The sequence below is a fragment of the Rhinoraja longicauda genome, chromosome 20, assembly GCF_053455715.1.
Source record: "Rhinoraja longicauda isolate Sanriku21f chromosome 20, sRhiLon1.1, whole genome shotgun sequence".
NCBI lineage: Eukaryota > Metazoa > Chordata > Chondrichthyes > Rajiformes > Arhynchobatidae > Rhinoraja > Rhinoraja longicauda.
Window position 1 is genome coordinate 33,352,495 of NC_135972.1, and position 26,222 is coordinate 33,378,716.

A 26,222-nucleotide genomic window follows, 5' to 3' on the forward strand; every position below is an offset into this window, starting at 1 on the left:
TCCAGTGAGTAACAAGGGCAGTCACAAACAGATGGGGAGCGAGGAAACCAGGCATCCAGTGGGAGTAATGCAAGCAAAACCTGTGAGCCAAATGGCCATTTCCAAATAATCAGACTTTTCCAAATAATCAGAATTTACCGTGGCTGGCAGTGTTGAAAACCACCGCAGATGTACAGCTAACATACCGTCAGAATCAGTTGGGACCATTACCTCCTTGAAGCAAATAAGGGACTGGCTCAAACACAAAATGAATCATGACTTTTCATTGCTACCATTAGACAAGCTACCGCGGTGATCCATAGATCGGTGGTCCAGTTGAATGGCAAAGAAACAGATGTTTTTCCATTAAACACACACCTCGGGACAACACTACGTCTACAATACCCGTCTGGCCAATACAACTAGGCTGGCATAAAACTCCTTCCAGAAATAAAGCCACAAACCGGCAGCCATTAGATGTTGCAACAACAATAGAATGAGCTTACTCCTTCTACCTGACCAGGTATTGTCAACCATCTCCTGCACTTCGACCCCTCAGTTAACTGTTTGAAAAATACCACCATATATGAATGGACTGGCAAGTGCGAGAGTCAACATGGTGAAAGGAAATGAACTGATTTCAACTTCAATCCAATTTGTAATCATTGTATCAAGGTAGACTATTAAGTTTAATTACGCTTTGTTATAAAGAAAGGAGAACAGCAATGCTAGACAGAGAAGTTCCATGAAGATGACTTTAAAATTGCAAAATCATCACAGAACGGAAAGGACTGCTCCATTGTGATGGTGATAAAATGGGCATTTGTTTGAAAGAGCATCTCTTCATTTACTGGTTGAAGGAAATGGAACAGGCTGCAGAGTTCAGCATAACTCTCCTTTAAAGAATTTTGCAAACTGGCAGATGAATGCCCAAACTGCATCCTGGATCATGCTGCACAAATTCCTGAAAATGGTTTAAATTAGTATAGTTTTCAGAGATTTCCTGGTGGGGATACGTTAATCATCTGTAGAGGTTTAAGTGGACATCTTAAGGTCAAAGAAATGTAAGCATAATATGAAATTCATCTATTTAGGTGCTGATTATCTATTTATGTTTCGAGCCAGTAGGAAAGAACTGCAGATGCTGGTTTAAATCAAAGGTAGACACCAAATGCTGGAGTAACTCAGCGGGACAGGCAGCATCTCTGGTGAGAAGGAATGGGTGACATTTCGGGTCTGAAGAAGGGTCTCAACCCGAAACATCACCCATTCCTTCTCTCCAAGGATGCTGCCTGTCCCGCTGAGTTACTCCAGCATTTTGTATCGACCTTATGTTCAAGTTGTCACGAATTGCTGAGCACCAAATAACAGTGGCATGTTAATAAAATGCATGTACCAAAAATGCTATATTATTTTAGAGGATATCTTAAATAAATAATTGGAAATTTGTCTGGTAAAACATTTTTTACAATAATTTTGATGAACCTTGGTCGGAACTCCACAGGGGCTGTCACTTTTTATTTAAAGCAGCTTTAAATCAAGGCCAGTAAGTACTGGAAAAGGGCACTTCTATGTCTCCTCCTTATAAATCATAGTAATTTGCTGTGTAAGAATTATCTGTTCTCGTTCGCTCATTCCTAGATAAGCTGTCCACTTCCTGTTCTAAACACTGCTTCTCTGCTTTCCTCAGTAATGCATTTTCTGTAACTAATAACCATCATTTCCTGATTATCATGCTTCTATTGCTGTGTTGGAATTTGGGTTGTAACAAAGGTCATGGATTGACTTTATTGCTAGGCTGCCAAGGCTGGAGCTAGAACGGGTTAGTTAGAAGGTAAATCTGGATATCGTATCATTTGTGACTCATCTTTACAATAGTTTAAGCAGTCTCTTTTAAAGCACAGGCCATGTCAGTATTTTAGGCTCATGACCACAATGGAAATATTTGAACTTGCGTCACTAAATGCATTGTATTATTTTGCATAACAGCTTTACATATGGAGCATCTATTAATAAAACGCATTTAAAATATTTTCCCCAAAAAATTATATATATACATATGAGCACCGTATTCCTAAATAAAGTCTAGTGTGGAGTACTCATTATACACAGCAATACTTCAGCATTAGTGTTTCTGCTCTGGCTGTGTGATACATATTAATTTCTGTCTACGAGACACTATACAAAAGATTTTCAGCAGAGCTGAATCTCAAAAACCCAGTCATTCTTTCTTTTGTAAGAGGTGCTCAAGGGAAATATAATATTTTAAGAAAAATATTTAATTTTATTACAAAACAAATAAACTATCATCAAAGTACATTTTCTGATCTGGTATTGACAATCAATTCAATCTATACTTACAACCAATAGCCGTCTTTGTTGAAATCCAATCGGAATAGTTGCTAAAACCAGCATTTGTACCAGCAGCCACCCTAAACCTGTACCATCGAGATTTCTTTAAACTAGATATAGTTGTCTCCAGTGTATGATTATCATTATCAATCTCATAATCTTCCGTGTTCTGAGCTTTGATGCATTCACTAGTTTCCCAGTCCATGCAAGATTCAGAGCGTAGTTGAAGGTTGATCCTGAGAAACCTTAGAAGGCCAGGTACAATATCCGGCCGATCCCACCTCAAAATAACAAAGGTTGATTGAGTACCAATTATCGTGAGATTCTGAGGTGCACTTGGGACTGAAAGATACAATGAAATGAATCATTCATCATGCTTTACCAATTTATAAAAAATACAATATAATTTGTGAAAATAAGGTCATTTAATTGTGGCTCCATTGGAACTATATTAATCCATTTCAGATCATAGCTCTAATCCAGACAAAATGTGGTTACCACTCAAGACAACCTGCTTAATCTGTCATAATATCAACCAATTAAGATTACGTTGGATAGCTATAAAAATCATGTGGTTCTTACACCTCATTGTTATTGAATGACTCATAAACATAGATTAACAATTTGATTACTATTTTTACTATTTTCCATTTTAAAGAACTATATCCTAAATCTTCTTGGAATCACATTATTTGAATTCATTTACTGGCTGGGGGCAACACAGTCAAAGCCAACATGCATTTCTCATTCCTTATTGCCTTTGGTCAGATCACCACCTTGTCCCGCTGCTGGTCATCTGGTGAAGGGGCTCCAATATTCCTGCCAGCGAGGGAATTTCAGGATTTTGACTCAGCACAGTTAAAACAATGGGGATAAATGTTAAAGTCATGATGGTGTGAAATTGCCACTAGTTACTTTCTTATGCTTCAAGCCCTTATTTTTCAATGTGGCCGATGACACTAGTTTGCCATGTGTTGCCAAATACACCTTACCGTGTTATTACAATGCTTTTAATATTTGGTAGTGTAATATTTGGTAGTATTTGGTAACACAGTAGCTACAATGCACTGATGGTGGAGGGAGTCAAGGTTTTTGGTAGTGGTTCGATGTTAATAGAACACAGAAGGAGAAATCACAGGAACGTGCCCTTCGGCCCTTAATGTCTATGTTGAACAGGACCAGGATGTCAAATTAAACTAAACCTTTCTGCCTGTACATGATCCATATCCCTCCATTTCTTGTATTTCCTATCTGAAAACCACTTAAGCACCACTACCATATCTGCTTCCTGCACCATCACTGCCAGTCTGTTCCAAGAACCTTCCACTCCCCATGTATAAACTTGCCCTGCACATTTCTTTTAAACTGTAGCCCTCCCACCGTGAAGCTATGGTCTCTTGTATTTGACATTTCCAAATTTGGGATGAAACTTCTGGCCATCTACCCTGTCTGTCCTTCTTATAATTTTATAAACTTCTATCAGCTCTCCCCAAAGCCTCAGAGGCTCTACAGAAAATAATCCACGTTTGTTGAACCTCTCCTTATAGTTAATACTCTGTAATCCAGGCTGCTTCCCGGTAGGGCGTGCAGCGTAGGTTCACTAGATTAATTCCCGGAATGGCGGGACTGTCGTATGTTGAAAGGCTGGAGCGATTGGGCTTGTATACACTGGAATTTAGAAGGATGAGGGGGGATCTTATTGAAACATATAAGATAATTAGGGGATTGGACACATTAGAGGCAGATAACATGTTCCCAATGTTGGGGGAGTCCAGAACAAGGGGCCACAGTTTGAGAATAAGGGGTAGGCCATTTAGAACGGAGATGAGGAAGAACTTTTTCAGTCAGAGGGTGGTGAAGGTGTGGAATTCTCTGCCTCAGAAGGCAGTGGAGGCCAGTTCGTTGGATGCTTTCAAGAGAGAGCTGGATAGAGCTCTTAAGGATAGCGGAGTGAGGGGGTATGGGGAGAAGGCAGGAACGGGGTACTGATTGATAGTGATCAGCCATGATCGCATTGAATGGCGGTGCTGGCTCGAAGGGCTGAATGGCCTACTCCTGCACCTATTGTCTATTGTCTATTGTCTATTGTCTAAACCTCATCTGCACCTTCTCCAAAGCCTCCACACCCTTCCTATAACGAAGCAGCCCAGAATTGTACACAATACTCCAAATACCAAGTAACCAAGCTTTATGCTGTATCACAACGTTCTGACTTTTATACTCAATGCCTTGACCGATGAAGGCAAGCATACCATACTCCTTCACCACTATCTACAAATGCTGCTACTTTCAGGGAGATATGGACATGCACCACAGGATCCCTTTGTACATCAATGCAGCCAAGGGTTTTACCATTTACCATTTCCCCCTGACATTTGACCTCCCAACGTGCATTACCTTACATTTGGCAGGATTAAACTTCACCTGCCGTTTCTTCACCCATATCTGTAACTGATCTATATTCCCCCATCTGTAACTGATCTATGTCTCCCATATCCAACATTGGACATGTTCCCAATGTTGGGGGAGTCAAGAACCAAGGGCCACAGTTTAAGAATAAGGGGTAGACCATTTAGAACGGAGACGAGGAAAAACTTTTTCAGTCAGAGAGTTGTAAATCTGTGGAATTCTCAGCCTCAGAAGGCAGTGGAGGCCAATTCTCTGGATGCTTTCAAGAGAGAGTTAGATAGAGCTCTTAATGATAGCGGAGTCAGGCAGTATGGGGAGAAGGCAGGAACGGGTTACTGATTGTGAATGATCAGCCATGATCACATTGAATGGCTTGAAGGGTCGAATGGCCTGCTCCTGCACCTATTGTGTATTGTCTATTGTCTATGTCATGCCATGCACTACCATCGGACAGACGGCAGCCTCAAGTTGCACGCCACCCGGTCGGTTCATGACCCACTACTTCCCTACAGCTATGTTTCTTGAAATAACCCACACAATCCTAATGCTACTTTCAAAAACTGGAAAAGCTAAAATCATCCCGAGTTTTATATCACATCAGTCAGAATACCAAATAGTGGTGTAGTTAAACAACAATTAATCCAGAAATTCGGACGAACAATATGGAGATGCAAATTCAATTTCTATCAAACTGTGTGTGGTCTTAAATTTAGTTAATTAACGTTGATTTTCTCTTACCTTAAGGGAAGGAATCCAGCTGCTTTTAACTGGTCCATAGACCAAATGTGTTTGTTCCTAACAGCCTCCTCAGTTCACAAGTTAATAAAGAATTATAATAAATGGCAGCTTTGCTGTAAACACCCTGAACCCATGAACAATTTAAATAAACTAATTTTAACACAATTAAATTATAATTATAGGTATACACATCCTGCAGGTTTTCATAGTGTGATCACTGTAGATTAGATATGACAGAAATGTATACCTGCTTCTGTTAATGTGGCGATTGTACAGTTTTTGCTTTCTCCTTGGCCCAGAGAGTTAACGGCTGTTATACTGAACTGATAGGAAGTATTTGATTGGAGTTCTGTAAAAGTATATGTATGATCTTTGGGCAAAACGCTTTGAACATTATTCTCAGATACATGTATGTAATAAGTGAGAATTCCATCTGATTTTGAGGGTGGATCCCACTCGACAATGATTGATTGCCAACTTGATACATTACATCGAAGATTTTGGATGGCATCTGGAACTGTAAAAAAGAAACCATTGTGATCCCAATTAAGACAGGAATGTATTAACAAGTTTTATCCAAGGGATTTTCTTACAAGTTAATCACTGATTTAAGTTCATTGACAAGAAGATACTGCAAGAATTTACCAGCATTGGGATTACAACGAGAGGAGGCAATATTTCCTTTTCATTATGTGTTAGCCTTCGGCACCATAATACTGAATAAGATCATCCCTAAACTCTCAGACCTTGGCCTTGGGGCCTCCATCTGCAACTGGCTTCTGGACTTTTGGACCAGCAGACTTCAGTCAGTTAGAATTGGTCATAATATTTTCTCACCCTCACGCTCAACATTGGTGCTCCTCTGGGTCATGGGCTTAGTCCACTGCTCCTATTACTATGTCGAGGAGTATTCAACCTTTAACTTCACTGATGATACCACCCTCGACTCAGTCCAAACTGTGGCTAACAGTCCGCGCCATCCATAGGGGCCAGAAGAAAGGAGAACCACCCCAAATGTGCACTCTCTGTATTAATGGGCAACGTATGTCAATGTAAGTAGACTTGGGCAGCCACATTACACTGACCCGACCAGAACTGTTACACATACGCCAGCAGCTATCTGTTACTCTACCACTGGCGTGTGTTCATGGTGATATATGCCATGTTCCTGCTGGCCACCAAGCATCTATTGCCACCAGGCAGCACAGCCAGGTGCTCACTGTAGGGGTGGTTAAAGAACTCATCAAAACCAAAATAATAAAACTCACATAAACAATATGATATATTTAGCCTTCCTGTTTCTCTTTCTCTCAATTCTACCTAAATGGTTCACCAGAGGTGGCAATAGCTGCTGTGTACTTTTCCCATTTTCACTTTGACAGAAGTCTACAGTCCTCCAGGTATGTAACTCTGAGGTAGGCAACTAGATACCTAAACTTTACACATATAAATTGCACTTCTACTAGAAACATGCTGAAGCAATGGCTAGCACGGCGGAAAAGTTTGATGAAATATTGCAAATCAAGTACTTTTGGATTGTTTTTGTTAAAGTCATCTATATTAAATGGCAAAATGTGCCTGTTTGATGCGAAAGATTTAAAACCAGGGAATAAAATCCAATAAGGAGGAAATTCTAAAACACCAGCATGTCTTTATGCTGAAATAAATGTATATTAAACACCAAGAGTGCAACAAACCTGTTTGGTTAGTTTTGAAAATTACAATATTACTGTATTGATCTCCATTTCCCACTTTGGTAAAAGTTGATACACTGATGTGATATTCATGCAATGATTCAAAGCCAGAGAGATTTGCTTCATGAAATAATCCCGATACATTCTGAATACATAAAAGAGAACGGTGTTAGACTTTTTTTTTAAATCACCATTTATTATTAGTACTTGCATCATTTTCACCAATCATGGATATTTAAGCAGTTCATGATGTGGGCATAAATTATATTTTTGCTGGAATAAGCACATCATTTGAGGAGAATATAAAAAGAACAATTTATATCAGTTATTGATTAATTGCCCTCAAGGGATTTTATAATTAAGCATGCATTATGGTATTTATTTTTGTCAAATTAACATGTACATATATTTTATTAATCTATGGGTATTATTTATTAATCTCTGGGTATTATTTCTGTCAGTGTAAAAAAGAGTAAATGCTAACATTCAAACTTCTTTTGATATCATCATTGGAATGTTCATCATTATCTTTGAGACTGAAGAAAAAAAATATATATATCTTAACCAATATATACAATTTAAGAGCCTTAATTGGCACACAGGAATAAAATGTTCAAATCAAAATTTCAAGTAGTACCTTAAAAAATATACTTTCATTTGTGTTATCAATTATTTTGAAACTGTAGAGCTCCACGATACCATTTGGCATGGGACTAGGTTTCCAGCTAACCATGACAGAATCTGCTGTATAATTTATAATCACCAAGTCTTGTGGAGGAGCAGATGGCACTGAAAGAAAAGTTCAAATTGATCATAAAATGACGTACAAACAAACTGATCACCTTTTATTTGATAGATTGGCTGGCAAAGTACAACTTGAATTTATATTTCAGCCACGTACTTTACTTACTCCCAGAACATCCATACGACAAACTTACCATCCTCATCAGTATATACATCAATCAGTTCACTCGACTGAACTTCCTCTGCAAGGGTAAAGCATGCGATCATCCACAGTTTATAGTGACTGAACTTGGTCAAATTATCCAGAATCAATGACACATTTGCAATGTCGCCGTTACTATCTTGTTCAAAGTCTGTGATATTCTGAAAAACAATACCAAATAGCTACTGTTTAGTTTTGTTTCAAGCTTTTAACACCACAGAAGTATTGAAATAATTAAAAATGTACATTATTTATGTTGAAGATAGACACAAAATGCTGGAGTAACTCAGCGGGACAGGCAGTTTAACTGGATGGAAGGAATGGGTGACGTTTTGGGTCGAGACCCTTCTTCAGACGTCAGTCTCGACCCGAAATGTCACCCATTCCTTTCATCCAGAGATGCTGCCTGTCCCACTGAGTTACTCCAGCATTTTGTGTCTATCTTCGGTGTAAACCAGCATCTGCAGTTAGAGTCACATATCACAGTGTGATACAGTGTGGGAACAGGCCCTTCAGCCCAACTTGCCCACACCGGCCAACAATGTCCCAGCTGCACTAGTCCCACTTGCCTGTGCTTGGTCCATATCCCTCCAAACATGTCCTATCCATGTACCTATCTAACTGTTTCTTAAAGAATGGGATAGTCCCAGCCTCAACTACCTCCTCTGGCAGCTTCTTCTTTACACCCAACACCCTTTGTATGAAAAAGTTACCCCTCAGATTCCTATTAAATCTTTTCCCCTTCACCTTGAACCTATGTCCTCTGGTTCTCAATTGCCCAAGAGACTCTGTACATCTACTCGATCTATTCCTCTCATGATTTTGTACATCTCTATAAGATCACACCTCATCCTCCTGCGCTCCATGGAATAAAGAACCAGCCTACTCAACCTCTCCCTATAGCTCACACCCTTTAGTCCTAGCAACATCCTCATAAATCGTTTCTGAACCCTTTCAAGCTTGACAATATCTTTCCAATAACATGGTGCCCAGACCTGAACACAATATTCTAAACACTACCCAGAGGCCTACCATTTACTGTGTAGGTCCTGCTCTTGTTCAACGTCCCAAATTGCAACACCTCACATTTCTCTGTATTAAATGCCATCAACCATTCCTCTGCCCACCTGGCCAATCGATCCAAATCCTGTTGAAATTTTCACAACCATCTTCACTGTCTGCAAAACCACTCACTTTTGTACCATCAGCAAACCTGCTAATCTTGCCCTATATGTTCTCATCCAAATCATTGATGTAGATGACAAACAGTAATGGGCCCAGCACCGAACCCTGAGGCACACCACTAGTCACAGGCCTCCTGTCCGAGAAGCAACCTTCCCCCATCACCCTCTGCTTCCTTCCATGGAGCCAATTTCCTATCCATTCAGCTATCTCTCCTTGGATCCCATGTGATCTAACCTTCCAGAAAAGCCTACCATGCAGAACCTTGTCGAATGCCTTACTGAAATCCATGTACACAACATCTACAGCTCTGCCCTCATCGACCTTTTTGGTCACGTCTTCGAAAAAATCAATCAGATTTGTGAGACACAACCTCCCCCGTACAAAACCATGCTGACTATCCCTAATCAGCCCTTGCTCATCCAAATGCCTGCATAACTTATCACTCAGAATACCCTCTAGTAACTTTCTAACTACAGATGTTAAGCTCACCGGCCTATAGTTCCCAGATTTCCCCTGCAGCCCTTCTTGAAAAGAGAACACTGCTTTGATTCCTGAGAGGTCCCACTCTCTCTCCAGTTACCTTTTCTCCCCCTTATGTATTTACAAAATCTTTTGGGATTGTCCTTAATGTTACCTGCCAGAGCTTTTTGCCCTTCTGATCTCCTTTTTCAGTTTACTCCTTAGCTCCCGAAACTCCTCCGGGAAGCACGATCCCAGCTGCCTATACCTGTCCCATGCATCCTTCTTGTTTTTGACCAAGTTCCTTCCTACACATATTATTTATGCTGTCATATTAAATAATGTTGTACTCTAACTGCAATTTTAATTTCCTGATGCTATGTATTCAAGCTGAGTATTTAAATCACATTTCTAAATTAGCGTTGTGATCCCTCAGCATATTTATTGTATTTCCAGTTATTGAGTTCTCTATTCTCAATTTCCGTTGTTTGTTGCCCAGATGATACATTACGTGAGAAAAGGGCAAAGAAAATCCAAGCCTTTATAGTAAAAATGAAGTTTTGAAGATTCAGCGATAGTCCTGGAGGATGAATACGAAATTGCTTGAAGAACAGAATACACTTATTCCTCAAACTGAAGTTTAGAGATAGAGAGATACAGCGCGGAAACAGGCCCTTTCAGCCCACCGGGTCCGCGCCGACAAGTGAGCGCCGCACATTAATGATCAGCCATGATCACATTGAATGGTGGTGCTGGCTCGAAGGGCCGAATGGCCTACTCCTGCACCTATTGTCTATTAACACTATCCTACACCCATTAGGGACAATTTTTACATTTTATCAAGCCAATTAACCTACATACCTGTACGTCTTTGGAATGTGGGAGGAAACCGAAGATCTCGGAGAAAACCCACGCAGGTCACGGGGACAACGGACAAACTCTGTACAGACGGCGCCCGTAGTCGGGATCAAACCCGGGTCTCCGGCGCTGCAACTCTACCGCTGCACCACCGTACTGCCCAAAGTGCAGGGTGATGGTGGGTGGGTGACCAAAGCCACATGTGGTACCCAAGAGACTGACATGACGATTGCCTCCGTTTCTGTTGTATCAGTGAGTGAGATCCAGAAATACAATCCCAGCTGGTTACATTTCAAAAGAGTCAGTGGAATCAGAGAAGACAATTTGCAAATTACAAAATGAAATGCAGACACATGTAAATAACTGAATGAAAATTACAGGACATACACTCCTTAAATTACTCTGAAACAGTTGAAAATAAATTTAAAATAGGCTCAGATACCTTTCTATATTTAGTAGGAAAATAACTGCAAATGCTGGTACAAATCGAAGGTATCACAAAAAGCTGGAGTAACTCAGCGGGTCAGGCAGCATCTCAGGAGAGACCCTTCTTGAGACTGATATCAGGGGAGGGGGCGGGACAAAGAAAGTATGTAGTTGGAGATAGGAAGACAGTGGGGGAACTGGGAAGGGGGAGGGGAAGAGAGGGACAGAGGAGCTATCTAAAGTTAGAGAAGTCAATGTTCATACCGCTGGGCTGTAAGCTGCCCAAGCGAAATATGAGGTGCTGTTCCTCCAATTTGCGGTGGGCCTCACTATGACAATGGAGGAGGCCCATGACAGAAAGGTCAGACTGGGAGTGGGAGGGGGAGTTGAAGTGCTGAGCCACCGGGAGATCAGGTTGGTTAAGGCAGACTGAGCGAAGGTGTTGAGTGAAACGATCGCCGAGCCTGCGTTTAGTCTCGTCGATGTAGAGAAGTTGACATCTGGAACAGTGAATACCATAGATCAGGTTGGAGGAGGTGCACGTGAACCTCTGCCTTACCTGCAAAGACTGTTTGGGTCCTTGGATGAAGTCGAGGGGGGAGGTAAATGGACAGGTGTTGCATCTCCTGCAGTTGCAGTGGAAAGTGCCTGGGGAGGGGGTGGTTTGGGTGGGAAGGGACGAGTGGACCAGGGATTTACGGAGGGAACGGTCTCTGTGGAAAGCAAAAAAGGGAGGAGATGGGAAGATGTTGCCAGTAGTACAATGGATGAGGTTGGATATTTCTATTTGGATATTTCTATATTTAGTATTCAGCTGATACTGAAAAGCAAAATATAAAATTATTGTCTAGAAATTCCATTCTCTAGCTTAATACTTTTGTACACTATACAATACAATACAATTTTTTATCAAAATGCTATTTGCAACCTTGAGCATTAGAGGCACATTTTCTGATATAATATTTCATTTAGGCAGCTGGGCATATACAATTGACATACAACATTCACTTAAATTCACGAGCACAACATTCCACTATGCGGCCAAGATTTCCAAATTGCACACACTTCATGCATTTAAACAGGTCTGAACTGGAGGCCTGAGGCCTACTTCAGAGTCAGTCAAGATTTTCTCTCCCATCCAGGAAGTATGACAATCACAGATTTTCACATCATTGCACTAATGTTTCATAGAAACATAGAACATAGAAAATAGGTGCAGGAGTAGGCCATTCGGCCCTTCGAGCCTGCACTGCCATTCAATATGATCATGGCTAATCATCCAACTCAGTATCCCGTACCTGCCTTCTTTCCATACCCCCTGATCCCTTTAGCCACAAGGGCCACATCTAACTCCCTCTTAAATATAGCCAATGAACTGGCCTCAACTACCCTCTGTGGCAGAGAATTCCACAGATTCACCACTCTCTGTGTGAAAAAAAACTTTCTCATCTCGGTCCTAAAAGACGCCTCCCTTATCCTTAAACTGTGACCCCTTGTTCTGGACTTCCCCAACATCGGGAACAATCTTCCTGCATCTAGCCTGTCCAACCCCTTAAGAATTTTGTAAGTTTCTATAAGATCCCCCCTCAATCTTCTAAATTCCAGTGAGTACAAGTCGAGTCTATCCAGTCTTTCTTCATATGAAAGTCCTGCCATCCCAGGAATCAATCTGGTGAACCTTCTCTGTACTCCCTCTATGGCAAGAATGTCTTTCCTCAGATTAGGAGACCAAAACTGTACGCAATACTCCAGGTGTGGTCTCACCAATGCCATTCAATGACTTGAATGGATGCCATCCCCCACCTGTACATTTGTCGCATCCACATGAATAATGGCATTGAAGTCAACTCACTCAGGTGATCATCCCAATGCTGAATCAAACTACACCAACAGTCGGAAGAAAGGTCGCAACCCGAAACGTCACCTATTCCTTTTCCTGACCCGCTGAGTTACTCCAGATTTTTGTGTCCATCTTACACTAACAGTTTGTTGCATTTACTTTTGACTTTCCTGCAGATTACTGGACCCCCTGTAACTCTACACTGCTCCCATGGGACATGTAATTCCAACCTGTCTTTATACGTTTACTTCTTAGTCATTCCAAAATAACGGTTCACTATTATGTCTAAAGCAAGAAAACACCATACCTGTGCAAAATCACCTGAAATATTTCTGTAGTGAACTGTGTAGAATTGAACATTTCCCTTTGATTTAAATAGATAATTCCAGAAGACTTGAATGGATGTGGAGCTTCTGTTAACGTAGTTGATAGTGCCCACAGGGTTCGCTGCAGAAAAAAGTGTGCATGACATAAATATGTTCATAAGTCACAGGGGCAGAATTAGTCCATTCAGCCCATCAAGTTTACTCCACCATTCAATCATGGCAAATCCATCTTTCCCTCTCAACCCCATTCTCCTGCTTTCTGCCCATAACCCTTGACACCCTTACTAATCAAGAATCTGTCAATCTCTGCCTTAAAAATACCCAATGACTTTGCTTCCACAGCTGTCTGTGGCAACGTGTCGCCATAACAAGAAATCATGGAACCATTGAACCATGGATTCCACAGATTCACCACCTTCTGACCAAAGAAATTCCTTCTCATCTCCTTTCTAAAGGTATATCCTTTTGTTCTGAGGCTCTACCCTCTGGTCTTTAACTCTCCCACAAGTGGAAACATCCTCTTCGCATCCACTCTACCCAGGCCTTTCACCATTTGGTAAGTTTCAATGAGGTTCCCCCTCATCTTTCTAAATTCCAGTGAGTACATGCTTGGTGCTGTCAAACACTCATCATGTTAATCCATCTGGTTCAGGTGACATCCACCTTCAGACCTTTCAGCTTCCCAAGCACCTTCTCCTTAGTTATAGGTGCTCCACTCACATCTGCCCCCTAAAGGGCCTGTCCCACTTAGGCGATTTTTTAGGCGACTGCCGGCGGCTGTCAAAATCGTAGCAGATCGCCAAAATTTTCTTTTACCCGACGACAATGACCACGACAATGCCGAGTCAGGTAAAGATTACACCGTCTTTGGAAACATCGGGAAATTCCCACGCTGTCAATGCTTCTCCGGCGTCCTAATTTTTGCTGAAATCACTGACAAGTCGGTAAGTACTTGAGAGTTTTGAACTACAACATCTTGCCCGGGTTAATTGAAAACCAAGCTTCACAGTAACAAGGCATAAACTGGATTGACTTCCAGTTTACTAATAGCAGTATTAAGTAATTTAATTTAAAAAGTGGATAAATGGATTTTTGTGAAAAGTGTGTGGGCATTCTTTGAAAATGTATGGGAGATGCATATCTGGTTTCTGGGCTGCATATCTTGGTTGGGAGCCCACTTTAAATGTAATGGCTGATGGCCATAAACATCGCGAAAATTCCCACGCTTACCTGACCGTCAAACTGTCGTCTCCAATCTACCTGTCAAATGTCCTGACGGTAAATAAATTGGTTAAACACAAGTATTTTATGGTATCTTGAAATGACTTTGCTTATTTTAATATTATGTGCTTCTAAATGCATCTAAGAGAACCTAGCAAACCTAGGGACAGCATGCGACAGCGTCCGCAATAAGCAACAATACCTGGCGACAAGCCAGCTGTCGCCGAGAAATTTCACTCCGGTTGATTTATCGCCAGACACGCTGAAATCAACTACGATTCTTGGAAGACTCCTCACGATCATGCCCGTGACACCTTGGCGAACTGTCGGCGACAGCCTAGTCACAGGCAGTCGCCTTAAAATCGCCGAAGTGGGGCAGACCCTTAACTCTCTTGAATTTCAGGCACGTTCCTGATGTCTTCCACTGTGAAGACTGACACAATAAAAACGTGCATTTTTGGTCCCCTAATTTGAGGAAGGACATCCTTGCTATTGAGGCAGTGCAGCATAGGTTCACGAGGTTAATGCCCAGGATGGCAGGACTGTCATATGAGGAAAGATTGGAAAGAATAGGCTTGCATTGAATGGAGTTTAGAAGGATGAGAGGGAATCTTATAGAGACACATAAAATTATGAAAGGACTGAACAAGCTGCACGCAGGAAAAATGTTCCCAATGTTGGGAAAGTCTAGAACCAGGGGCCACAGTCTAAGAATGAAGGGGAGGCCATTTAAAACCTTTCAACCTTGGAGGTGAGAAAAAACTTTTTCACCCAGAGAGTTGTGAATTTGTGGAATTTTCTGCCACAGAAGGCAGTGGAGGCCAATTCATTGGATGAATTTAAAATAGAGTTAGATAGAGCACTGGGGGCTGGTGGATTCAAGGGATATGGAGAGAAGGCAGTCACAGGTTACTGATTGTGGACGATCAGCCATGATCAAAATGAATGGCGGTGCTGGCTCAAAAGGCCAAATGGCCTCCTGCTGCACCTATTTTCTATGTTTCTATGTATTCAATTCATCAGCCATTTCTTTATTCCCCATTATCACATGTCCAGCATCGTGTTGCAGCAGTCCAATGTCCACTCTTGCTTCATATGAATATCGTTTCATTTGTAAAAAAAACTTTACTTAATGTATGCCAAACCAGGCAAGATCCTAGCTGAAGTACTGAAGCCAATTCCTGATATCCAAACCCAGGATCAATTTAATTATTTCACAGGCAGGTATGGAACAACGCTCTCCTGTGCTAAATCACTCAATAATCTAATGAACAAAGAGAGTGTATTGTCTTGTTTCTGTGACAATTACTTATTAATGATGTAAATAACAGTGTAAAAATAGGGTCCTTAGATCGCATAGATCCGCAAGTGTGTTCTGTCATTAAAAGAAAGATCTGCATTAATTCCCGATCTCCGTTGTGAAATTCTCCTGAATTACAAGAATCCACTGATCTCAAACCTAAACTGAGTCATCCACAGGTCATCTACAGCCCACCACAATAAAGAATTTATGAGACTGACAAACCAATGACAGACAAAAAATCCTTCTTTCACAAAGGTTTAAGGGGAGTTAACTTAAAATAACTTTTATGTTTTAACAATCAGGGAGGATACTCACAACTTTCAGAGGCTCGAAATGTGATATTGTTACTTTTCATTCCACCATCGCCATATTTAACATTTGTAGTTACAAAAGCATGGTATTCAATATCATCCAAGTCCTTCAGCAGTACAGACGTTCCCGTTGCATTTAAAACAAGTTGTGTTGTTGCACTCCTTCAATAAGAAAATGCAAGAAAGTGAAAAAAATAACATTATTTCAGTTAATAAAGCCGCAGGATATTCATCTTCATTTGTTCATGTACTAATAAACCGTCCACTAGAGAATCAGATTATTTCTAAAGTAATGCTTTTTTCAATCTGCCCCCAGAAGTCTTATTCAAGAACAATTCATCTGTCACTATTTGAAAGAGGCAGATGGTACAGACATTAAGAAGGAAGAATGTGAAAAAATAGGAATGGCAAAAAAATAAATACAGTGAGAGTATATTATGAGGTCTAACATCTTTAACAATTGGACTAGACACATGAGCAAGGTGAGGGCTGGGGGAAGAATGGGTGGAATGGGGTGGGGTGTGGAAATGAAGTGGTAATTACTTTATTGTTTTCCAGTCCTCATTATCGACAGGCGTCGGGATATGGAGCTCCTAATGTGGTACCCTTGTTTACAAAGGGAGAGAGAGGGCTTAATAATTACAGGTCAGTCAGCTAACATGAGTGGTGGGAAATTTATTGGGTTAAAACCACAAGGAAAATAGCTTGTGTAGGAAGGAAATGCAGATGCTGGTTTAAACCGGATTGACACAAAATGCTGGAGTAACTCAGCGGGACAGGCAGCATATCTGGAGTGAAGGAATGGGTGGCGTTTCAGGTCGAGATTCTTCCCTCCCTCTGGGGAAAGGTCTCGACCCGAAAAGTCACCCATTCCTTCTCTCCAAGGAAATTAGCTTGATGGAAGCTAGGGGTATGTTCAGAGATATTTACTTTCTTGGTTCAGAAGCCTGGAAATTTAGTCAAGGTGGGTTAAGATTTAAAAAATTGCATTTGTTTAAGTAACATGCAGACTCAGTGGCCTGAGTTCTGCATGGTATCGCTGCTGACTCAGCATGAGATGACTGCCATTTCGCTATGCAAAGGCCACAAAATTTAGTTTCCCGTAAATGTGTGCATGGTCAGCGAAATCATGACATTGTCGCCCATTCTTTGTGCCCACTGTTTTAATGCTCTCCAGTGGCAAAAAAGGAGTTGTGATGGAGAATCCTCCCAAAACAACAGCGACCACGTTAGAGCTTGCTCAGGAAAATCCCCTGCGAAGTAAGTGTCGTGCAAACAGCGCAAGAACAGGCCCCTTGAAATTATTAGATCATTCATATTGCTATGATTTAAAAAAATTTTTAGATAGAAACATAGAAAATAGGTGCAGGAGTAGGCCATTCGGCCCTTCGAGCCAGCACCGTCATTCAATATGATCATGGCTGATCATCCAACTCAGTATCCTGTACCTGCCTTCTCTCCATACCCCCTGATCCCTTTAGCCACAAGGGCCACATCTAACTCCCTCTTAAATATAGCCAATGAACTGGCCTCAACTACCTTCTGTGGCAGAGAATTCCACAGATTCACCACTCTCTGTGTGAAAAAAAACTTTCTCATCTCGGTCCTAAAAGACTTCCCCCTTATCCTTAAACTGTGATTCCTTGTTCTGGACTTCCCCATCATCGGGAACAATCTTCCTGCATCTAGCCTGTCCAACCCCTTAAGAATTTTGTAATTTTCTATAAGATCCCCCCTCAATCTTCTAAATTCCAGTGAGTACAAACTGAGACTATCCAGTCTTTCTTCATATGAAAGTCCTGCCATCCCAGGAATCAATCTGGTGAACCTTCTCTGTACTCCCTCTATGGCAAGAATGTTTAATTATATTTATGCATTCTTCAGTGGATTTTCTTTGACAGTTTTTGTTGATTTTTACCATTCTCACTGATGTATGCATTTTTTAATTGATTGACTGATTTTAAACAGTTGGAGAACATGCAATCTTCACAGGCTGTATTACATCAGGATTTTGTTCAGAAACTTTAATGGGGGTTTTTTGCAGATTTGACTGACAATTAAGCCAAGGGTATGTTAAATCTGGCTGATAAAGCTATTTTTTGGTACTTGCAGCCAGAACACTATTAAGGTAGTCCATCTCATATTTTATTTTGCAGATAGACACCAAATGCCGGAGGAACTCAGCGGGACAGACAGCACCTTTGGATAGAAGGAATGGATGACATTTTGGGTCAAGACCTTTCTTCAGACTTTTAATCCCTTTTAATCGAAACGTATAAGATTATTAAGGGTTGGACACGTTAGAGGCAAGAAACATGTTCCCAATGTTGGGGGAATCCAGAACAAGGGGCCACAGTTTAAGAATAAGGGGTAGGCCATTTAGAACGGAGATGAGGAAAAACTTTTTCAGTCAGTTGTGAATCTGTGGAATTCTCTGCCTCAGAAGGCAGTGGAGGCCAATTCTCTGTATGCATTCAAGAGAGAGCTAGATTGAGCTCTTAAGGATAGCGGAGTCAGGGGGTATGGGGAGAAGGCAGGAACAGGGTACTGATTGAGAATGATCAGCCATGATCACATTGAATGGCGGTGCTGGCTCGAAGGGCCGAATGGCCTACTCCTGCACCCATTGTCTATTGTCTATTGTCTATTGCTCTTTCCCCACTCAGGCCCTTATTGCTAAGGATTTGGACTTTACCATCTAGCAACCTCAAGCTGCAGGATGCAAACTAGATAAATGTGATCATAATTCATAGGTCAGAACTGAGCATGGATGACTAACCCCAACATCAAGGCTACTATAATAATGGTACCAACATATCTCCTGTGAACAGAGTAATTGCCAACCTCACCCCATAGTCAGCCCCCAATGCGAATCCTGACCCATGGCTCTATCACACTTCCATTATAATCTGAAATGAACAGGCTTAGGCTCACCGTTCAGCTTTTTAATATCTCATCCAATCCAAACTTCTGTCTCTACAATGTTAAAGCTACCCTCATTATCTTGGAGAAAGGGCCACTCTTAGCACACAGGCTTAGCTTTTCCAATCCTAATGCTAAAATTTTGAAATAACTGGGTGAGAAATTCTACAGCATCCGAAAAGCACATTAATGTAGTGAAGTGTGGAGTGCCCAAGCACATTTTGTACAAGCCTCCCAGTCCGGGAAATTCCTTTGCATTCAAGTCTTAAGGAATTGCGCACATTAGAACAAGCCCTGCTTGGTCCAGTTAGGCTTCAGACTGCCTTATGGAGGGAACATAGATGGTTAGAAAGAGTCAGGTTGTGGAGGAGGAGTGGTATTAGGAAATTTGGACCTGGAGTTTGGGAGAACAAGACCATGGGGAGTAATGTCAGGGGGTTTCATTCGCATCATTAACCACTTAAAAATGAGGGGTAGGACTGAGATGAGGAAAAACATTTTCACCCAGAGAGTTGTAAATCTGTGGAATTCTCTGCCACAGAAGGCAGTGGAGGGCAATTCACTGGGCATTTTCAAAAGAGAGTTAGATATAACTCTTAGGGCTAACGGAACCAAGCGATATGGGGAGAAAGTAGGAACGGGGTACTGATTTAGGATGATCAGCCATGATCATATTGAATGGCGGTGCTGGCTCGAAGGGCCGAATGGCCTACTCCTGCACCTATATTCCATGTTTCTATGTTTCAATCAACAGCCTGTGGGAAGGCAATGGTAAGAAAATGAATCTGGTGAAGAGGGTGATGTTTAACAATAGTAATATTAGTCTTGTGTTAATTATTCAAAGGTGTTGTCCATCTGTTAGTACATATTTAGGACTGCAAAGTAGAAAGGAAAATACAGGATAAAAATCAATTTCATACAAGTACATTTTTGATAGAATTATTTCATAATAATGGTTTACCATTTAAAAAAATCTTACCATACAGAGACTGTGTAATACAGAATCACTCCATTTGGTTCCAAAGGAGGCTTCCAGGACAAACGCACAGTGGTAAATGACAACTGCTTTGCTGTGAGTGACTGAGGAGGGGAGCCGGGAACTATAGATTATGGATAAAAAAGATAGGAGTTCTCTATGTGAATATTAACAATTGGAATATGAACAATTTTGATGTAATTCTTTATATTGTATGTTAAAACAAATGAGTACAGTATTGTCGAATCATAAACATTTGGGGAAATTGGTGAATAATAAAATAAAATCACTATGCTTACCACCTTCCCCAATCAAAATATACAGTGGTTGACTTTGAATTCCTTCGCCCTTGCTTGTACTTGCTGATATCTTCAAAGTGTAATTTTCATTCGCACTTAAGCCTGTGAAATGTAAATGCAGAGAATATTTTTATTAGCATTTTAGAATAACTATTCCAAAAAGATATATCAGGTCATGAAAATACACTCAATTTTCTATAAAATTGAGCTGCAACATGTTTTTTAATTATCTATCAGTGGGTTAAGAGCACAGGACATGCCGGAATACTCATATCATTGTTAGATTTACTGAAAGACAAAACATGGAAGCTGGTCCTTCAGCCCACTGAGTCCATGCCAACCATCGATCACATGTTCACACTAGTTCGATCTTATACCACTTTCTCATCCATTCCTTAGTTTGGTTTACTTTAGTTTATTGTCACGAGTACCGAGGTACGGTTTTGTTGCGTGCTGTCCAGTCAGCAGAAAGATTATACATTACAATAAAGCTGCTCACAGTAAACAAATACAGGATAAAGGGAATTCCGTTTAGTGTAATATAAAGTTTAGAAAGTCTGATTAAAGATAGTCCGAAGGTTTTCAATAAGGTAGATGGTTGCTCAGGAACACTCTCTAGTTGGTGATAGGATGGTTCTGTTGCCTGATAACAGCTGGAAAGGAACTGTTCCTGAATCTGAAGGTATGTATTTTTACAAATCTGTACTTCTTGCCTGATGGGAGAGGGGAGAAGAGGGAACGTCAGTGTGTGACTTGTCCGTGATTGTACTGGTAGCCTTGCCAAGGCAGCGTGAAGTGTAGATGGAGTCAATGGAAGGGAGGTTGCTTTGTGTGATGGTCTGGGCTGCATTCACAATTCTCTGCAACTTCTTGTGGTCTTGGATGGAGCTGTTCCCAAACCATGCTGTGAAGCATCCCGATGAAATGCTTTCTACGGTGCATCTGTAAATGTTGATGTAGTTGGTGGGGACATGCCAAATTTCCTAAGCCTTCTAAGGAAGTAGAGGTGCTGGTGTGCTTTCTTGACCATTGCTTCGATATGGCTAGTCCAAGACAAGTTGCTGATGATATTAACTCATAGGAACCTGAATCTTTCGGGGCAATTTAAAGAGGCCATTAACCTACAAATCCGCACGCCTTTAAGAGGTGGAGGAAATTGGAGAACCTGAAGGAAACCCATGCATTCATTGGGGTAACGTGCAAACTCCACTCAGAGACCAGAGATCATGTTTGAATCAGGCTCTCTGGCACTGTGAAACAGCAGCTCTACCATCTGCAACATTGTGGTGGCCTTGTGGAAAATAAATTAATTCAATCATATCATAAATTATGTTTTGAAAGATTACTTATATTCGGTATAATGACATTGTAATCAAACTCCATCAAATAATTTTTTGAATTTCACTGGTCAGATCAAATATTGAATTGGTGAGGAATATATTTCTGTTTACACAACTAGTCAAGACCCTGCTGCAGCAGGTAACACTATTGTTGCAGTTTTAGTGCCTTGGGGTGCAGTTTCCAAGTGATTGGGTGAATTTTCCCTGAATGCATTGGTTTCCCAAAAGACATTCTAACAGTTTAATGTAGAGATAGCGCAGAAACAGTCTCTTCGGCCCACCGAGCCCGCACCAACCAGAGATCCCCACGCATTAACACTATCGTACACTAGGGACAATTTTTACATTTATACCAAGCTATTTAACCTACAAACCTAAACCTGTAAGTCTTTGGAGTGTGGGATGAAACTGAAGATCTGGGAGAAAACCCACGTCGGTTCACGGGGAGAACGTACAAACTCTGTACAGACAGCACACGTAATCAGGATCGAGTCTATGGCGCTGGAAGGCAGCAACTCTACGGTTGTGCCACCATTTTTCATTTCACTACACATTTAGTGCCCTTTAATTGGTCAACTGGTAGATTAATTGGTTATTGTAAAATTCAAGAGAATTATGCAGATTTGATGGTTCTGTGAGAAAAGTTAAAGAATAATATTGATGAAAATGCTCTAAGACTGCTCTAAGAGAAAGTTGGAATCAAAGGGTTGTATGGTCTTGTGTCATAAGCAAATATGGTAATAACTCATTGTGACCAGAGGGGAATGGTTCTTGTTCTATGGTGTTTATGAGCGTTAAGAAGGCAAGGGTTGTTTGGATTTATGCTGAACATTATGTTATCTATAAGCAATTTTTCTCAAAATGGCTGGTTCATACCCAAGTTCGGATTTAGCAGTGAAACAGTAAAGTCTGTGATAGAAAATATATCTCCTTATGTGTGTATATTGTATGGTACATCATTCTTCCCTCAAAATTTATTAATCATGCTCTTATTACAAAGATTCAACATGTTAGGTTTGTGGTCCGATAAATAATTCTTAAAATAAAAGTCAAAAGCATTGTATTTTAATTTGAGCTCTGCGGTCCTCCTTGACCCCAAATAATAAACAATTTCTCCCTCCACAGATGCTGTTTGACTGGCTGAGTCCTTCCAGTAGTTTTATTTTTATTTGGAATATATTCCTATCTGGCATTAAAATTTATGAAATCTCCTATGCAGTAATCTACTTAATTGTGTATAACATGCTTTTAAAATGAACACATCTCATTGTTGTGTAGGATGGTACTGAAGATGTTGGTTTATACTGAAGATGTATACAAAATGCTGGAGTAACTCAGCAGGTCAGACAGCGACTCTGGAGAAAATGAATAGATAATAATTCAGGTCGGAACCTTTCTTCAAAGTCTAAAGAAGGGTTTCGACCGGAAAAGTCACCCATTCTATTTCTCCAGAGATTCTGCCCGATCCGCTGAGTTACTCCAACATTTTGTGTCTAACATCTCATTATTATTGGCTATTACCTCATATATGATGTGTATAGTACAAGTGACCAGCGTATTACATTAAAACAAATTCACAAACATGAGTATTTAATTCTGTCCATAATTACTGGATTGAACTAAACTGCAAAGATATTTAAAAACGCCTAAATCTATAATCAGAGGTAACAATTCAGCTCAATGATTTTGCTTTAACTTACCTGTTATAGTAGTGGACAGATTTGTACTGTGAACAGTGAGCTGCTTATCAGTAGTTTGGGCTGTAAGGTACAATGTATAATACTGTATAATTCCATTAGGTGTTGAAGGTGGAAGATAGGATATTATAACATCCAGAGGAGCAATAAAGCGATATGTTATATTTTCTGGTGCATTATCAGGAACTGTAAATAAATAATCAATAAAAAAACAAATGTTAGACATTATTCAGCTATGCAAGGCTAAGATATAACAGCTTTATATTAAACCAGACCAAGTGGACCCGTTGGGCCCAAGCCTCTCCTGCATTGGTGCAGCACACTCTCCTCCCCCCCTCTCCCCCCCCCTCTCCCCCCCCCTCTCCCCCCCCCCTCTCCCCCTCCCCCTCCCCCTCCCCCCTTCCCCTCTATCCCCCTCAACCCCACTTATCCTCCCTCCCTAGGAGATAGATTTAAACTTTAAAATGTGAATAACTTTAAAAACATAACACCGGTTTCAAAGAAACCTTCCATTAGCACCAAAGGGATGACGGTGAGTAAGGTGGGCCTAAAATTGTCGCGCTATCGTGTACCGTTTTGGCCGTAGTTCAGGAACAAACAAACAAACAAACAAGAGTTTTAGTATATAGATAAAGCAGCAGGAGCTTGAAATAATTAACAGAGAAAGAGTTAAAGTTTCAGTCCCTGAAAATTAAAGAGCTCAAAGTCGCATCTAAAGCTTTAACTCTATTTCTGTCTCCTGCCTAATCCATTGAATATTTTCAACATTTTCTGTCCTATTCCAGTTTCTCAGTTTGATTGTCAGCATTGGGAGTATTTCAGCATTGAGTAATACATGCATTCAAGTAAAATAGTTTTGTAAAGATAGTACAAACCAATTTTGCATGATAATAAAATCTACAATTATTGACATAACATGAATTCCACGGGATTGATGGCAAGGCAGTCTCGTGACGTGCTGTCACCTAAGAGTGCTTGCCATAGCTGAGATTCCAGGGTTGGCTTGCTTAAATGGTTTTTAATCCACACCAGCGAAGATAAATGAGCGGGATTTCCTGTTCAATGCATTCCATGCCACTGCCTGAAAATGCATGCACAGGGCAATTAGCCTAAAAAATGACCAATCTAAGCTGCCAGGAAAATTTAGCAACAGTTATTGAGATATCGTGTCACAGAGTATGAAAGCAGGCCCTTCGGCCCAATATATCTATGCTGAGCAAGATACCCATGTGTGCTATATGCTATATCTACATTTGTTTGACCATATCCCTCAAAACCTTTTGCATCCTCCACAGTGCTGCTATATCCTCACAAGTTGCAAGAAAAAATGTATTAATTTATTTTATATATGGTTCAGCCAATATCCATCAGGCTTTACCATAACTTCCTTACCTTTCATTTCTATCTCTCTGCAAATAAATCCAAGGTTTTGATTTGGTCACTCTTCGACCTTGTTGCAACTTATTATATTTGCAATATTTGTACAAAAAGATCCCTTTGTTCTTCCATCTCACCTGGAACCTCCTCTTCTCAGCAAAAATGCCAAGTCTCTTCTTTCTTCTTTGTGCAAACTATCTCTCCTACATGCAAAGGACCTCAAAAAATATTTGCTTCTTTACCTTCAGGGGTTAAAGCCTGATGTTGAGCAGTTCTCTGGGCTAGCAGTGCCTACATTCACCATACATTCACCATATTAGGCTGATTTTATTTCAAGTCCTGGCCAGAGATATAGAGTGAGCTATTCTGTCTTACAGAGCATTCAACTCTGACTGCATTCTCCTTCCATCAGTGGTGTTATGAGAAAAGCATGCTGTCCTTCTTAATGTCATAAAACACATTTTAGAAATTGTGATTATGTTATCTGTGATGTGGTATTTCCATGGCAGTGGTGAACATTGAAAATTATAACTGAAAGTCATTGTCAGAAGTAAAGTGCAGGACTTGCAAGCACTGTAGCTGCTACAAGTAAAGGGGAAACAAGAAATTCAGAGGCTAAGTAAGACTGAGTTCTAACAACTAGGAAGTCTTTATTGCAGCAGTGTTTCTACTTAGATAACTGCTATTTGAACACAAGGTTAAAATACTTTCCCCACTGAAGACCGGCCAATTCCACTGATCAATGGTAATCAAATTAAATAATACACATGAAGATAGAGACAAAAAGTTGGAGTAACTCAGCGGGACAGGCAGCATCTCTGGAGAGAAGGAATGGGTGATGTTTCTGGTCGAGACCGTTCTTCAGTCTCTACTCGAAACGTCACCCGTTCCTTCTCTCAAGAGATGCTGCCTGTCCCACTGAGTTACTCCAGCTTTTTGTGTCTATCTTCGGTTTAAACCAGCATCTGCAGTTCCTTCTTACACAAATAATACGCATGAGCAGGTGACTCCCGTCGACAATGGCCAACATCTGAAAACACCCAGAGGCAAGCCATTAATTCTATTTCATTAAGTCTTCAGTGGGTTTACATTAATACTGGTGTACATACCATTGGAAAATATATTTAATTATATTGTTGCTGTTATTACCAACCAGAAGTCAATCAAAAATATATTATCACTGTTATGGCCATCAGTGATATCCAGTATAAAGGCTTAACATGAAAGGTGGAATACAGAGGTGAATGAATGATCAATTACAGGGAATAAGCACAGAATGGACAGGTCATAGATAATGCATATAGTTTCATGATGAATGAAAAAGAGAATTATGCGGGGCATTTATTTCCTTAAATCCAATAAGAGCGCTCAAATCCTCCAAAAGATCTTTGAAGTTAATATTTAAAACCCTAGAATGCAACCATTTTAATTACCAGTTCAGAACGTATGTAAATTTATACATCGCTTGTGAAATATATAAAAAGCTGAATATAATTTTCTGTAATGCAAATCCACGTGTCACTCTCTGAAATCTATTCAGAATATTAGTTTTGCATTTCTATTT

General features: G+C 40.5%; 1 protein-coding gene across 1 annotated transcript in view; it reads right to left on the minus strand.

The window, feature by feature from the left end:
* ptprq (protein tyrosine phosphatase receptor type Q) overlaps positions 1–26,222 on the minus strand; it is a 151,571-nt gene that overhangs the window by 57,734 nt on the left and 67,615 nt on the right. Inside the window, exons 28-37 of the mRNA XM_078416669.1 lie at positions 23,285–23,467; positions 20,245–20,346; positions 19,949–20,069; positions 16,052–16,209; positions 13,194–13,333; positions 8,111–8,279; positions 7,810–7,961; positions 7,176–7,317; positions 5,726–5,995; positions 2,341–2,673 (exon numbers count right to left, since the gene is read on the minus strand). Of these exons, the coding sequence (XP_078272795.1) occupies positions 2,341–2,673; positions 5,726–5,995; positions 7,176–7,317; positions 7,810–7,961; positions 8,111–8,279; positions 13,194–13,333; positions 16,052–16,209; positions 19,949–20,069; positions 20,245–20,346; positions 23,285–23,467 (1,770 nt within the window). The remainder of the gene's footprint in view (positions 1–2,340; positions 2,674–5,725; positions 5,996–7,175; positions 7,318–7,809; positions 7,962–8,110; positions 8,280–13,193; positions 13,334–16,051; positions 16,210–19,948; positions 20,070–20,244; positions 20,347–23,284; positions 23,468–26,222) is intronic.